Consider the following 14,416-nt stretch of genomic DNA (forward strand, 5'->3'; position numbering starts at 1 on the left):
GCCATATAATTGACGAGAACCCAAGGAAGCACCCCAGGGAGCCTTGGCACACATGATGTCTACTCATCTCAGAACAGGGCATCCATGAGGAACCCAGCTGCTGTTTACATGGGTGAGGTCATAGTGACGCTCTTTTACTGCCTGTGGCAGGAACTGACAGATGTCTCAGTTGTGGGTGCTGCTTTGTTTTTCAGGTGTGCCAGTGAGGTATTTTAAAGCACACCTGAATTCCAAATCGCAAGGTCGCTCTTTTAAAACAAAGAGGCAGAGTGTGATAAATTGGCATGGCTGATTCCTAACAAAAAAAAAATGCTTGCTGAGATTCTGAGGACCAGCAAGTGTAAACAGGTTGAGCCCAGAGTAAGGGCTGACCCCGCCAAGGGCCTGGACTCACCAGGGGCAGGTGAGGCGGTGATGCAACCAAAAGAAGAGCTTAGAACAAGACTGCACGTACATTTAACTTGAAAGTTGACACACACCTGGCAATTCACAAAGCTCTCACTCCCAGATTCGTTTCAGTTGAAGAGATAAAGGGTTTGAGAAGCAGGAACAAGGCCAAGGAGGAGAACCCACAGGCTTGGCCTCTTCCCCACATTCCTGCTGCCAAGTACCTAACACAGGGGCTGCTGAGGACGCTGGCATTGTAAGACCTGAGCACCTCTGCTATGGGGGACTCACAGAGACAGAGGTGAATCATGGGAAACACTCAATTTTCTCTCTCCCAGGACTAGTGGTTGTAATTCCCTGCACTTCATGTGGCCTTGCACAGGATGAGAAGGCAGAGGCTTAGAACTTATTCTTACTGCCCTAGTTTGTTTAAGCAAGCAGAGGGGGTCGCGTGATCTGCAGGTGTTCTACAAGAATTATCACAGAAATGCAAGCACTCGGTAACATACAACTCTAGGGAACACAGAGAACCACGTGGCATAATGCCACTCCTTGAAGGACAAAGCTGAAGTCCCCAAAGGGTCATTACCTTCCTCCGGCTTCACTGCTTTCTCCTTCTTCACTGATCCTGTCTTAGGACCTTTGTCTTGTGGTTTCTTTTGTGAACCACTGGTTTCCTTTTTTGAATTAACCTAATGATACGGAAGCAAAAAGAGTCTCCTGTCATGATATGGCTGTCACGTCAATGTCCACGGGGTATGTTAAGAGACAATCCTCTGCCAGGCTGCAACACGGAGACATGTCCAACCTCTTAAAAGAGCCACTCATGCTCACTTTTTCACCTGAACAACTCACCAAGTTCATGGAAAATGGAGTATTTGGTACCAGAAAACTTTAAAAACTCATGTACAGGAGGGAGGGAGGTCATAGCAAATGTTTATTGTGAAAAACCTATGCTTGGATTTCAAAATCTTCTGCACTTAAATTTCTTTTAAAGCCATTTCCCATGAAGTTCCTTCTTAAGACCCAGGAGGTCTAGGTTCCTGCTCTATCAGGCCACTGATGCTTGTTTTCTTGAAGGCACTGAAGGCCCAAACCCATGACAGAGACCTTAGTTGTGTCCTGCGCACACTGTGTCTGCAGAATGCAGGCTGGGGTCACGTGCTTTCCTACCGTCCCTGATCACTGAGCAAAATCCACAGAGCCGATTATTTCCTACTGCAATCCAGGGAAACCCAAGCAGCTTGGTGCTGCAGCACCTGGCCTCGTTCTCTGAGCTCCTCTCACGTGGCACTGCCTCCTGTGGCTCCTGAGCTCTAACCTCCTTGGACTTCGTACCATTCTGTATGCCACCCTGCAATTCCCCACGTCTGTACCTCTGTGCTGGTTCCTTCACTTGCAATGTTCCAAATTCCATAAGCCAACTCCATTCAGATATTTCCAGGTCCTATAGCCTTACTGAGCAACTTAGCCCTTCTAGAATAAAGTTCACTCTCTCCTGTGCTCACTCAATATTTTGCTCCTCATCTCTTTTTTTAAAAAAATATTTTTATTATTTTCTATGATACAGCTTTGTAGGTATAGATTCTCCCTTTTCCCTCCCCTCTCTTCCTGATCACGTTCCCCTCCCACCATTCCCCCACATATTATTACAGCAGTATAGTCCTCCAGCATGTTTGTCACCTTTATAGTTCATTGTCACCTGTATTTGTGACCTGGAGACAGGTATTTGTGACAGCAGAAACGTTCTTTGTGTTTGTGAACCCCGAAGGACATAGCTGATGTCTCATGTGTGATTATAACCTATACAAGACCTGCCACCAAGACCTGCCTGTAATAGGACACAGAGGGACTCCACATTCATTGAGTGAGCCCGAGACAACAGAAATCTCCTTCCAAGGTCCCTCCTGTATGTTTATACAAGAAGCCCTCTTGATGCTAGTTCACTATATCAATTCTTTTTATCCCAGTTGGTTTCATGCCCACAGGTGGCTTTGCAAATAGACTTTTTATATGAACAGCAGGGGTGGGGGGGAGGGAGTTAGAAAAAAAAACACAATCATTTAAAGTCATATCTAGAACACAGGACATGGCATTACTTTTTTTGTTGTTAATTTGCCACAATGTCTAATTTTTAAAAAATTTTACTTATTTTTATTTGAAAGGAAGATTTACAGAGAGAAGAGACAGAAAGAGCTTCCATTCCCAAACAGACACAATGTCCAGAACTGAGCCAATCCAAAGCCAGGAGCCAGAAGCTTCTTTTAGGTCTCCCACGTGGGTGCAGGGTCCCAAGGTTTTGGATCGTCCTCTACTGCTTTCCCAGTCCACAAGAAGGGAGATGGATGGGAAAAGGAGCAGCTGGGATATGAATTAGTGCCCATTTGGGATTCTAGCAATTGTAAAGCAAGGATTTAGCTACTAGGCTACTGCGGGTCTGCAAAGGAAGGTCCAGTGTGGTAGCATAGTGGTTTAAGTCCCCTCCTTGAATGCGCTGGGATCCCACATGGGCACCAGTTATAACCCTGGCGACCCCGCTTCCCATCCAGCTCCCTGCTTGTGGCCTGGGAAAGCAGTTGAGGACAGCTTAAAGACTTGGGACCCTGCATCCTTGTGGGAGACCTGGAAGAGCTCCTGGCTCCTGGCTTTGGATTGGCTCAGCTCTAGCTATTGCAGCCACTTGGGGAGTGAATCATCGGATGGAAGAGTTTCTTTTCTGTGTCTCCTCCTCTCTGTGTATCTGCCTTTCCAATAAAAATAAATAAATCTTTAAAAAAAAAAGTGCTAAGGAGAATATTGGCATGGCTGACCACTTACTGGGGCAAGGACACATCTTTCAATTATTCAATACAACAGCTTCCAGAGGCAGGCCCTGCCCCATTTTCAAGAGGAGGGGACTGACATTCAGTGTTCTTTGGCTGCACGGACATTTTGCGTCTGACTCCCTTCCTTGCATATCCCTTTGTGTCTACAGTGATGAGGAAATAATTTGAAGTGTCCAAATACCCATGAGAGTCAGAGTTCATGACACCTAAGTCCCATCAGCATGTCTCTGCAGAAGTTACTGATCACATTCAGTGTGCTTCCATTATAGTAAAAGGCCCAAAATGCATCAGTCAAGAAGAGTTCATTGCATTATCCCTGGAGTCAAACTGGGTTAGACCCGAAGACTGAAACAAGACTCCCAAGAAAGGTCCTGATGACTTTTAGCTCTCATCCCACTCAGACACTATAGCAGCCTGACGTCCTGGCCCATTTGCACCCTCAAATGGCAAGAAGAAAAGGACTACCAGTTGGGCTGGCTCTAAGACCACTCTGACCCTGTATGCAATGTGGAGGCCAGCAGACAGCTGCCATCGCTGAGCGTACCATGGAAGGCATGGCAGCAAACAGAAAGAACATGCACGAGTCAAAACAGCCTTGATAGCAAGTTAAGCTTCCTGAACTTCAGCTTCTTGTAAAGGCAGGGAGATGGCTGTATTTTACCACCTTTTCTCTGTTAAAATGACCCAAAAGGATGCCATGCAAAAATAGTTCCTGATCTAATCAGGCAAGTCAGTAGGCACTGGTTGACAGCAAGTGCTAAGTCAGCATAAGATATCATAGGTCATTTTCAAATCTGCACGCTTCTAACACTCCTTCCTTGGTATATCGTTCACTTGATGGTTTTTTTTTTAAACAGTTTCACAATGTTCCAATCAGCATTAATGGAGTTTAGGAAGCTAAGCTATGCATCTTCTCAGCACTCACAGGGACTAAATCATTTCCCTGTCACTGCCTTGTTAACAGCCTCAAATACCTCGGTTCTCCTGGAACAGAATCCTATGTAAACTCAAGCAACAGTGGTCTGGTCAGCAGAAAAAATAGAATCTCTTGCCAAAGACACACAGACACTGAGTTTAGCTGAGATCTCCACATCATTTACTCCAGGCACAGAAAAGAGATAGGTACAAATGGCAGCAAGCCTTACCTCAACATGGGGTGTCTCTCCCAGCAAAAGGTTATTAAAAATCGTGGCATAATCACCATTCAGATTCATCAGCTCTTCATGGGTGCCTCGTTCTGTGATACAGCCCTCTTTCATGAAGATCACTTCATCACAGTCAACCAGGTACTGCAGACAGGTGGGGATGACATGATATTGTTGATGTTTATGCAAATACAGTCAAATGCCCAGAGCCAAGCCCAGTGCCTCCCAACTGGAGGCAATTTAACCTTCCAGGGCACGTGTGGCCTCATCTGGAGATGTTTTGACCGTCATTACTGAGGGTAAGGGGTACTGCTGGCACCTAATGGGTGGAGGTCAGGGGTACCCTAGACAATAGCAAGGAACAATCCGGCTCAAAAAATCAGTAGTGATAAGACTGTCAGCTACTGCCAAAGCCTACTCTATAGGCTTATGTTAGAGTTCAGAGACAGAGCAGTTCTCATTTTTTGACATGAATCTGCTGAGGAAGCAACACGAGCCTTGCGCTGAATTTCACACTCCGTCAAACCAGATTCTCCCTGGCGGCATGTGGGGTAGCTCCCCACACTTGGAAACATATGTGAAGCAGTTGGCATCTTCTCTGAGTTGCTCTCCAAGTGGCAGCTTGTAAGGGAATGACAGAGGGGGAACAGCTTGTTTTCCTCAAATGCTTCCCACTTGCATCTAGACGTGAACACAGTGCTTTCTTAATGGTCTCATGCCTAAATTCCATTTTTGGCCTATTCTTCTCAGCCCTTTTGCTGCTGGCAACAGGCTGAAGTCAGCATGCTCCCAGGATCTCTGACTCAGACGGCCAACTAATACACAGTACAGTGAGCCTTATCAGACTAGTGGGCCAAGGGAATGAAAACTGTTGACTCCGAGAACATGCAGGTGTCACCCCAAAAATATATGGACGAAATCTACCTCCCTGTTTCTGATTTCCTGAACCAAGGTGGGTAGCCTCAGGAACACAGCACCATACCTGTAACTGGTGGGTAACAAAGAGAACCGTCTTGGATTTGAGGTGCTTCCGGATAGCACTGTTGAAGATGTGATTGCCCACGTGGGCATCTAAGGCACTGAGAGGATCATCCAGGATGTAGATGCTCCTATCACTGTACAAGGCGCGGGCCAGGCTGATCCTCTGGCGCTGTCCACCACTCAGGTTGGCTCCTCGCTCACCAATCTATGAAACCCCAAAAGCAAAAGGAAGCTTGCAGCTCAAGTCTGGAACAATGCTTAGCAGATACACCAGCCACCTCTCTTCTCCCTGACCCAAAGTGGCTCTTTCTCTTGAACACCCCACCCCCTGCATAAACTGCCACTATGCTCCTTTCAGGAACTGGGGAGTCAGCCCAAATGCCATCTTATTTTCCAAACCCACCAACCAACCAACTCTCCATCTATGGAACCAACCAACTCTCCATCTAGCCTTGCCACTCCCATGGGAAGAACCCTCCAATTCATTCTCCACTCAGTAACCTTTCCAAAACACAAACATAAGCAGGCCTAACTTTTACTTAAAACTTTCCCAGAGCATATCCTAGACACCTAAACAAGTCATACAAGGCATACTCTGTGCCACCTTGCTTCCCAGCAGCTCTCAGTCTCCACTGCACAACACCCCTCCCAGAGCTCAGGATTGAAGCCATGTAAAACTACATATATGCTATGAACACACATGGCCATGTCCAGCCCTTTCTGGTACGGTGTCCTCAATTCTGGCATCATCTCCTCGGTGAATCTTTCCCCAACCTCTTTTTCCACTAAAGTCCAAAGAAAGGGAGCTCTTCTTCACCAGCTTGTTGAGGTGTCCTAACCTCTCAACAGTAACTTTTGTGCAGGTGCAGATTATGCTTCGACTCCTTTATACTGCCCGTGGCAAGCAGTTTCCAAACACGTCCCCAGAACACAACCTGCACTAAACATCAGAAACTGAACCATTGAACAAACCAGCCACCAAACAGTAACTTACTTTGTGTCCATGTTTTTTTAGATATGTATTTTTTATTTGAAAGGCAGAGTTACAGAGAGAGGGATAGACAGAGAGATACACAAAGAGAGAAAGAGAGATCTTCTATCTGCTGTTTCATGCTCAAAATGGCCACAACAGCTGGAGCTGAGTCAAGCCCAAGTCAAGAGCCTTTTCTGGGTCTCTCAGGTAAATGCAGGGGCTCAAGCATTTGGGTCATCCTCTGCTGCTTTCTTAGACTGTAGGCAGGAAACTGCATCGGAATTGGAGTATCCAGGACTTGAAGCACCATATGGGATGCAGGCAACACAGGCAGAAGCTTAGCCTATTAAACCACAGAGCTGGCCCCACTTTGCATTTTTAAAATATCTGGTACTAAAAAAAAAAAGAAAAGAAAAGAAAAAAAAAAAGGCCCAGCAGCGTGGCCTAGCGGCTAAAGTCCTCACTTTGAGTGCGCCAGGATCCCATATGGGTGCCAGTTCTAATCCTGGCAACTCCACTTCCCATCCAGTTCCCTGCTTGTGGCCTGGGAAAGCAGTCGAGGAGTTGAGAATGGCCCAAAGCCTTGGGACCCTGCACCGATGTGAAGGAAGTTCCTGGCTCCTGGCTTCGGATCGATACAGCACCAGTCATTGTGGCCACTTGGGGAGTGAATCATCGGACGGAAGATCTTCCTCTCTGTTTCTCCTCCTCTCTATAATATCTGCCTTTCCAGTAAAAATAAATAAATCTTTAAAAAAAAATCTGGTCCTGTGGGCCAATCATGGTATTCCACATTACAGTCTCAGTTTGAATCCTTGACTCTCTGCTTTTGACCCAGTTTCCTAGTTTATATGTCTGGAAAAACAGTAAAAAATGACCCAACTGCTTGCGGTCCTTGCCCCTCAGAAAGTTCTGAGTTTCTGACTTTAGACTGGCCCAACCCTGGCTGTTGCAGCCATTTGGGAGCAGAGCCAATAGATGGGAGACTAATAACTCTCTCTTGGACACTCTACCTTTACAACTTAAATAAAGAAAATCTTGGTCTAGTGGTTAAGACACTGTTAGTAGGAGCCAGTGCTGTAGCATATCGAGTTAAGCCACCACATGAGATAAGGACATCCCATATGAGCACCAACTCAAGTTTTAGCTGCTCTGCTTCTGATCTAGTTCCTTGCTAATATACCTGGGAAAGTAGTGAAAGATGGCCTAAGTGCTTGGGCCCTTGCCACCTATGTGGGAGACGTGGATAGAATTCCTGGCTGCTAGTGTTAGTCTGATGCATTCCTGGATTTTGGGGCCATCTGGGAAGTGAACCAGCAGATAAATATCTCCCTTTCTCTCCCACCATAACTCTGCCTTTTAAATAAATAAATAAAACTTAAAAGAGAGAAAGAGACATTGGTTGGGACACCCATCCTGCATGGAAGTGCCTGGGTTTAGGTGCTGTTTTTGCTTTAGATTTCAGATTTCCTCTAGTTTGCAGCCCATGAGGCAATAGGTAACATTAAAAAAAAAAAGATTTACTAATTTTTATTGGAAAGGCAGATTAGATTTCACAGAGAGAAAGAGCTTCAATCTGCTGTTTCACTCCTCAAATTGGTCCAATGGCTAAAGCTGAGCCGATCTAAAGCCAGGAGCTTTGTCCAGGTCTCCTGCATGGGTGCAGGGTCCCAAGACCTTGGTCATCCTCCACTGTTCTCCCAAGCCACAAGCCGGGAGGGAGGTGGATAGGAAATGGAGCAGCCAGAACAAGAACTGGTGCTCATATGGGATCCCAGTACTTGCAAGGTGAAGATCCAGCCATAGAGCCATCATGCCAGACCTGACAGGTGACATGTTGGCTTGGGGTCCTGTCACCCACGCGAGAAATGTAGACTGAGTTCCAGCCTGGTTCAGCCCTGGCTTTTGTGAGCATCTGGGGAGTGAGCCAGAGAATGGAAGCACTCTCTCTCCTAGTCTTTCAAGTAGATAAATACTTTTTAAAAATCGTGTCCTTAAAATTATTTAATAGTTTCAGAGGTCTTCAGTCTTGTCAAGTATCAGAATCACTTACAGACTCTAACACATGCTGTTGGGCTGCTACACCCAGAGCTTCAGATCCAGTCATTTCTGGATTCAGTCTAACAATTTGTGTTTATACCATGTTCGCAGGCAATACAAACTATGCTGATCTGGGAACCATGGAATGAGAGCTCTAACCTAATTAAACTCTTTGTCCTATCTGGTGTGAGATGACCCTAAAGTCAGCTGAACCAGCGTGCCAGCTCTGGGCCCTGCAGGCAGCTCCCAGAGACAAGCTTTGACATGATTAGTTCCAAGATACACCCCTGGAGATGGTTCCAGGGCACAGCAGCAGAGTAAGACAGATTTTCTCTGACTGCTTTCCCAGGGAAGAGGACTCTCTGAAGGCTGCGTCTGAACAAGAAAGCTGGCATCATGAACTTTAGGGCAGAAGTTCAACATAGATCTTTGACTTGTGGCTTCAAAACTATGCGAACAGAGTGAAAAATGTTAACCTCACATCAACAACCACATGACAGGAAATATTTATATGCTGGAAAGATGCAGTATTATTAACTCAACCCTAATGAACAAATGCTATCTGAACACAAAGGCCCGATGACAGCCATGTTCCTGGTCCATGTTCTTCTGCCCAGCGCTGCAGGTGGACTCCTTGGGAACAGCTCTGGCACAGCCCTGCCCTCATTTCCCAGAACCTCTCTGTGGGCCTGTACCTCAGTCAAGTCGCTGTTGGGAAGAATGGCCAGGTCAGGCCTCAGGCAGCAGCTGTTCAGCACAGAGTTGTACCTGAAGGACACAGAGAAACATGGGCTCAGGCACAAGGTCAGAGCAGAGTTTGCCGAATTGGATGCCTTGCATTTCACGGGGCCAAGACGGAAAAGCACAATCGAAGTCAAACACTCCTTGCCTTTCTTCGTCAAATTCCTTCCCAAAGAGGATGTTGTCTCTCAGGGTGGCATTGAGGATCCAGGCCTGCTGGGCCACATAGGCAAAGGTTCCGCTGATGGCAATGCTGCCCTCTAGAAGTGTCATCTAGGGAGACAGCATCCAAAGCCATTACCACACAACCAGCAACAGGACCCCCTATATGCCCAATGCAGTCTAAAGCCTGGCCATCTCTGCACCCAAATCCAGACCCCTCCTTTGTTGCAAAGAGAGCTACACCAAAGCTGTCCTTGCAAATGTGTGAAAGCAGCCCAGGAAAAGCCCGTGCCTGGAACAAGCCACTTCACCCAGCAGCCTACTTGTTTACTCTCCTTCCCAATTGCAGTGTTCTCTCCAGGGTGGCATTGGCTGGCAGGAAGGCCCATTGGGAGTCCCCCTGTACTGGAAGCTGTAGATCCCCACATCCTCAAAATGGGGGAAGGCTCACTCCACTACAAAGCACATTTGGGACGTTGGTCAGACCAGCTGTTTCTGCAGAGTGAGGACCCAAAGGAGAAAAGCCTCCTAGCTTTACACCACATCTGTGTGATGACGACAGATCTTCTGTAACTGGCAGGGACTGCACAATGAGCCAGGTGCTCTGAGTTGTGTGTTCAGTGGCAAGGTTTCATGTGACTAGTTTCACCCAATTTTATCATGGTTTCCCTTTGGGACTGAAGGTAGACACCTGCCTTGGATTGAGGATGGCAGAGCCTGGAGTTTTTGCTAAGCAGCCTGTGTAGGACTTGTACATACTTGCTGTCTCCTCAAGCACCACCATTTTTGGTACAGACCCCCAGGCTGCAGCTGTGCACCACCCACAAACAGAAGCACTCTGGCATGTGTTTGCATATGTTTAGAACACACGGGAACTAGGATCTTCCGGCTGCTGCTGCACAAGCACTCCTCCCTGCAGGAGCCAGGGCTATTAGGAGCTGCCAGGGAAACAAAGCCTCGCTTGGTTTTCAACCTAACCACCTAGAAGGAGCATCTTGCTAAACAGCTACAGTGTCTGGTATTAACCTTTCCTATCCTTCATCTCCGCCCCACCTCTGTGTCGTCACCTGGTCCTCCAAACAGAAATGACCCAGAAAGCCAGAACACAGAGCAAGGCTGCCCCATGCGGCCCAAATGTAGACATCCTCACATCACCCTGGGCATTGCAACTCAGCAGCAGTGACACAGGGGCCCAAAAAGAGAGACAGCACATGCACTGAAGGCACAAAAGCACCTTTACCTACCCCTGTCCCTGTTTGCTTCACTACTCAATATGGATCTTGCCTACCAGGAAGGGATAGTATCTCAAGTCTATCCTGTTAAGCTACTGGAAAGTGGGTAACTTGGGAATGGCACTGTGGTGCAGCAGGTAAACCCACAGCCAATGACACCAGCCTTTTAAATGGGCACTGGTTCGAATTTCATCTGATCCACACCTGATCCAGTTCCCTGAAAATAATGCACCTGAGAAGGCAGCAAAGGATGACTCAAATCCTTGGGCCCCTGCATCCATGTGGGAGACCCAAAGGAAGCTCCTGGATTGGCCTGGCCATTGCATCCATCTAGGGAATGAACCAGCAGTTGGAAGGTGTCCATCTCTGCCTATCTCTAACTTTGCCTTTCAAGTAAATAAGTCTTTTAAAAAAAAAGGTTTGGGCCCGGTGCAGTGATTAAGGTCCTCGCCTTGCATGCCCAGGATCCCATATGGGCACCGGTTCTAGTCCTGGTGGCCCCGCTTCCCATCCAGCTCCCTGTCTGTGGCCCGGGAAAGCAGTCGAGGATGGCCCAAGGCTTTGGGACCCTGCACCCGCATGGGAGACCCAGAAGAGGCTCCTGGCTTCGGACAGGCATAGCATCGGCCATTGCGCTCACTTGGGGCGTGAGTCATCGGACGGAAGATCTTCTTCTCGATCTCTCCTCTCTGTATATCCGCCTTTCCAATAAAAATAAAATAAATCTTAAAAAAAAAGGTTTATTTATTTTTATTGAAAGATCAGATATATACAGAAGAGGCGAGAAGAGACAGAGAGGAATATTTCTTGTCTGCTGATTCACTTCCCCAGTGGCTACAAATGAGCTGATCTGAAGCCAGGGGCCAGGGCCCTCTTCCTGTTCTCTCACTTGGGTACAGGGTCCCAAGGCTTTGGGCCATCCTCAACTGCTTTCAAAGGCCACAAGCAGGAAGATGAATGGGAAGTGGGGCCAACGGGACTCAAACTGGCGCCCATATGGGATCATGGCATGTACAAGGCGAGGACTTTAGCCACTAGACTACCTCACTGGGCTCAATAAGATAAATCTTAAAAAAAAAAGTGGGTACCTTATTTTGTTCTAAACCATAACTGAGACAGTCTCAGCTGGATAACCCTCACTCTGGTCCTGGCTCTCCAAGCAAAGGATGACTGATGGGCCCCTCTGGGTACAGTTCTCTTCCTGCCCTGTGAGGTGCCATTGTGTCTGAAAGGACCAGTGCCCCACTGGCAACTTCCGAAGGGTCTGAGTCATTCTGTGCTCAGGATGAAGACCAAGTGCAGCTCTGCTCCCAGATGAACCCCTGGCATCCCGCCTGGCACAGATGCTGCAGTGTCGGGGGCGCTGCCCCTTCCAGATTTGATTCTTTCTCGGTAGGCCTGCAATGTCCATTTCTGTCCCAGTGTCCATTTCTGTCCCAGTCATCTCCCATCATGCTGCCTGGCATACCTACAGCATTGAATACATGCTGAAGGGGAGACACGACCGATTGCCGCTGGGCTCCACTCAGTTATGCATCAGGTGTCCCCTAGGTCCCCAGTAGACTCAGTACAGTACATGGTGGGAATGAGCAGATGCCTAAAGCAGACCAAGGCCTGACTGCATTTCTGCCTTTTCTGGCTTGGTCCAGGACATGAGTTTGCTTGCCCGGAGATTTTCACTCAGCAGAGACCTGAAAAAGCAGGAGATGCCAAGGACAACAGCAGAAACTCTTACCTGGCCTAAGATGGCGGAAATGAGTGAGGTCTTCCCACTTCCCACACTGCCGCAGATTCCAACCAGTTTACCCTGCACAGAGCACACAGAAGGAAGAGGTCATTACGGCACTGCTGACCACTCAACTACAAAGTGCTGTGACTCCTTGGAGGACACACAGGAAGGCCACCCATCTGGGATAGGAACTGTCACCCTGATGGTCCAGTCTTCTGACTTGTTAGCTGCCTACATCACAGGGCTTCTGGGGAAACATGTTGAGGCAACAGAAAATTAAGCATGTCACATACACTGAGATGACCCACAACAGTGGCTGCCTGCCATGCCAGCATTCTATGCTGGAGTGCCAGTTTCAGTCCTGGCTGCTCTGCTTCTGATCTGGTGCCCTGCTCAGGCACCTGCGGCATGATCCAAAGTTCTAAGGTCTGTGTGGCAGACCCAGATGGAAAGCATGATTCCTTAGCTTCACCTGATCCAATCCCAGCTGTGGTGGCCATTTGTGGAGTGAGCAGAGGGATGGAAGAGCTCTCTGTCTCCCTCTCCCTGTCCTTCTCTCTCATGATGCAATCTCGCTCTGTTTTTCAAATAAATAAACCTTAAAAAGGAATAACATCCCACAATCTCTTTTAGAGAGATCTCACCCCTTGGACCTTGCTTGTACTGCATGTGTTTTGTTTGTTTTTTGGAAAAGTAGGCAAGACTTTTGAGGTTATTTTATGATTTTTCTCTAAGGCCCACAAATGATTTTTAACACTGTTGCTTCCATTTTTCTCCAAAAGATTTCCAAGTATCTGAGGAATATTTATATCACTGATGCCACATAAGAAATGGAAAAACAAGCAGGTGGATGAACTAAATTTCCATAAGAAACTAAGTGGTCCCAGCAGAGGGTGTTGAAAGTGTTTGGGCCCGGCGCGGTGGCGCAAGTGGTTAAGGTCTTCGCCTTGCACGCCCGGGATCCCATATGGGCGCCGGTTCTATCCTAGCAGCCCCGCTTCCCATCCAGCTACCTGCTTGTGGCCCGGGAAAGCAGTCGAGGACGGCCCAAAGTTTTGGGACCCTGCACCCACGTGGGAGACCCAGAAGAGGCTCCTGGCTTCGGATGGGCATAGCATTGGCCATTGCGCTCACTTAGGAAGTGAATCATTGGACGGAAGATCTTCCTCTCTGTTTCTCCTCTCTGTATATCCGCCTTTCCAATAAAAAAATTAAAAAATTAAAAAATAAATTAAAAAAAAAAGAAAGTGTTCAAGGCCAGCTAGGTAGCTTGAGTCGGTTCACACATCATGAGACAGGAAGTCAAGAGGAGGAGCAGTGGTGTGAAAAGAACCAGGCAAGCCTGATTGAATCCCAGTGCTCCCAGCACGTGAGGAGGCTGAGGTCCTGGCTAGTTACATTAACCCACATTGTGTCTGTTTCCTTCTCAGGACTCCCAACACCTGGAGGAAAGGAACTGACTCTTGCAGAGTCATGCACGGTGTCCAGTGTGTGGTAAAGGCAGGCAGAACTAGTAGCTGGTGATATGGGCCAGGAGCATAAAAGATCGACCTAGTGGTGACGAGGAGGTTTCACAGGTTTCTGCTCAGGCCAGCTGGGTGGACTGTAGGAACACCACTGTCCTGATGACTGCCTTATGGATGGTGCAGCACTGGAGTGAGTGTCTCACACCCAGGGGGCACTTGGCAAGCATTACTGTCCCTTCCCTGCTGAGGGAGGTCCAGGTGACATTACCAGGGCTCTCTTCAAACAGCTGTAGCATGAGGATTCTGAAGGGCAGAACAAGGACCTGGACCCCAGATATGAGGAATAACCATCTCTAATTGGGTTACCACATTTACCATGACATTGTGCAGTCCCTGAACAAGAAGCTTGCCATTAAGAGTGAAGTCAGTGGGGCCAGCATTGGAGGGTTAAGCTACTGCCAGCAACACTGGCATCCCATATGGGTGCTGGTTTGCATTCTGGCTGCTTCACTTCTGATGCAGCTCCCTGCTAATGAGCCTGGGAAAGCAGCAGAGGATGGCCCAGATGCTTGGACCCCTGCCATAAACCATGTGGGAAACTTAAATGGAGTTCCAGGCTCCTGACTTCAGCCTGAACCCACCATGACCATTGCAACCATTCAGGGAGTGAAGACACAGATGGGAAATCTTTCTCTGGCTCTCCGTCTCTGAAACTCTGCCTATTAAATATAAATA

The 14,416-nt window shown here is 47.8% G+C and overlaps 1 protein-coding gene across 3 annotated transcripts in view; it reads right to left on the bottom strand.

Annotated features, from left to right (window-relative positions):
• The window catches only part of ABCC5 (ATP binding cassette subfamily C member 5), an 83,147-nt gene that overhangs the window by 27,523 nt on the left and 41,208 nt on the right, over positions 1-14,416 (bottom strand). For 2 of the 3 annotated variants that reach the window (XM_041003042.1, XM_041003043.1), the window contains exons 12-17: positions 12,222-12,293; positions 9,241-9,365; positions 9,047-9,119; positions 5,340-5,543; positions 4,358-4,501; positions 977-1,079 (exon numbers count right to left, since the gene is read on the bottom strand). In XM_041003042.1, the coding sequence (XP_040858976.1) occupies positions 977-1,079; positions 4,358-4,501; positions 5,340-5,543; positions 9,047-9,119; positions 9,241-9,365; positions 12,222-12,293 (721 nt within the window). The remainder of the gene's footprint in view (positions 1-976; positions 1,080-4,357; positions 4,502-5,339; positions 5,544-9,046; positions 9,120-9,240; positions 9,366-12,221; positions 12,294-14,416) is intronic. The other variant, XM_041003044.1, reaches the window with a different exon arrangement.

Source organism: Ochotona curzoniae, unplaced genomic scaffold (assembly GCF_017591425.1).
Source record: "Ochotona curzoniae isolate NIBS_2020 unplaced genomic scaffold, NIBS_Ocur_1.0 scaffold_2587, whole genome shotgun sequence".
Taxonomy (NCBI): domain Eukaryota; kingdom Metazoa; phylum Chordata; class Mammalia; order Lagomorpha; family Ochotonidae; genus Ochotona; species Ochotona curzoniae.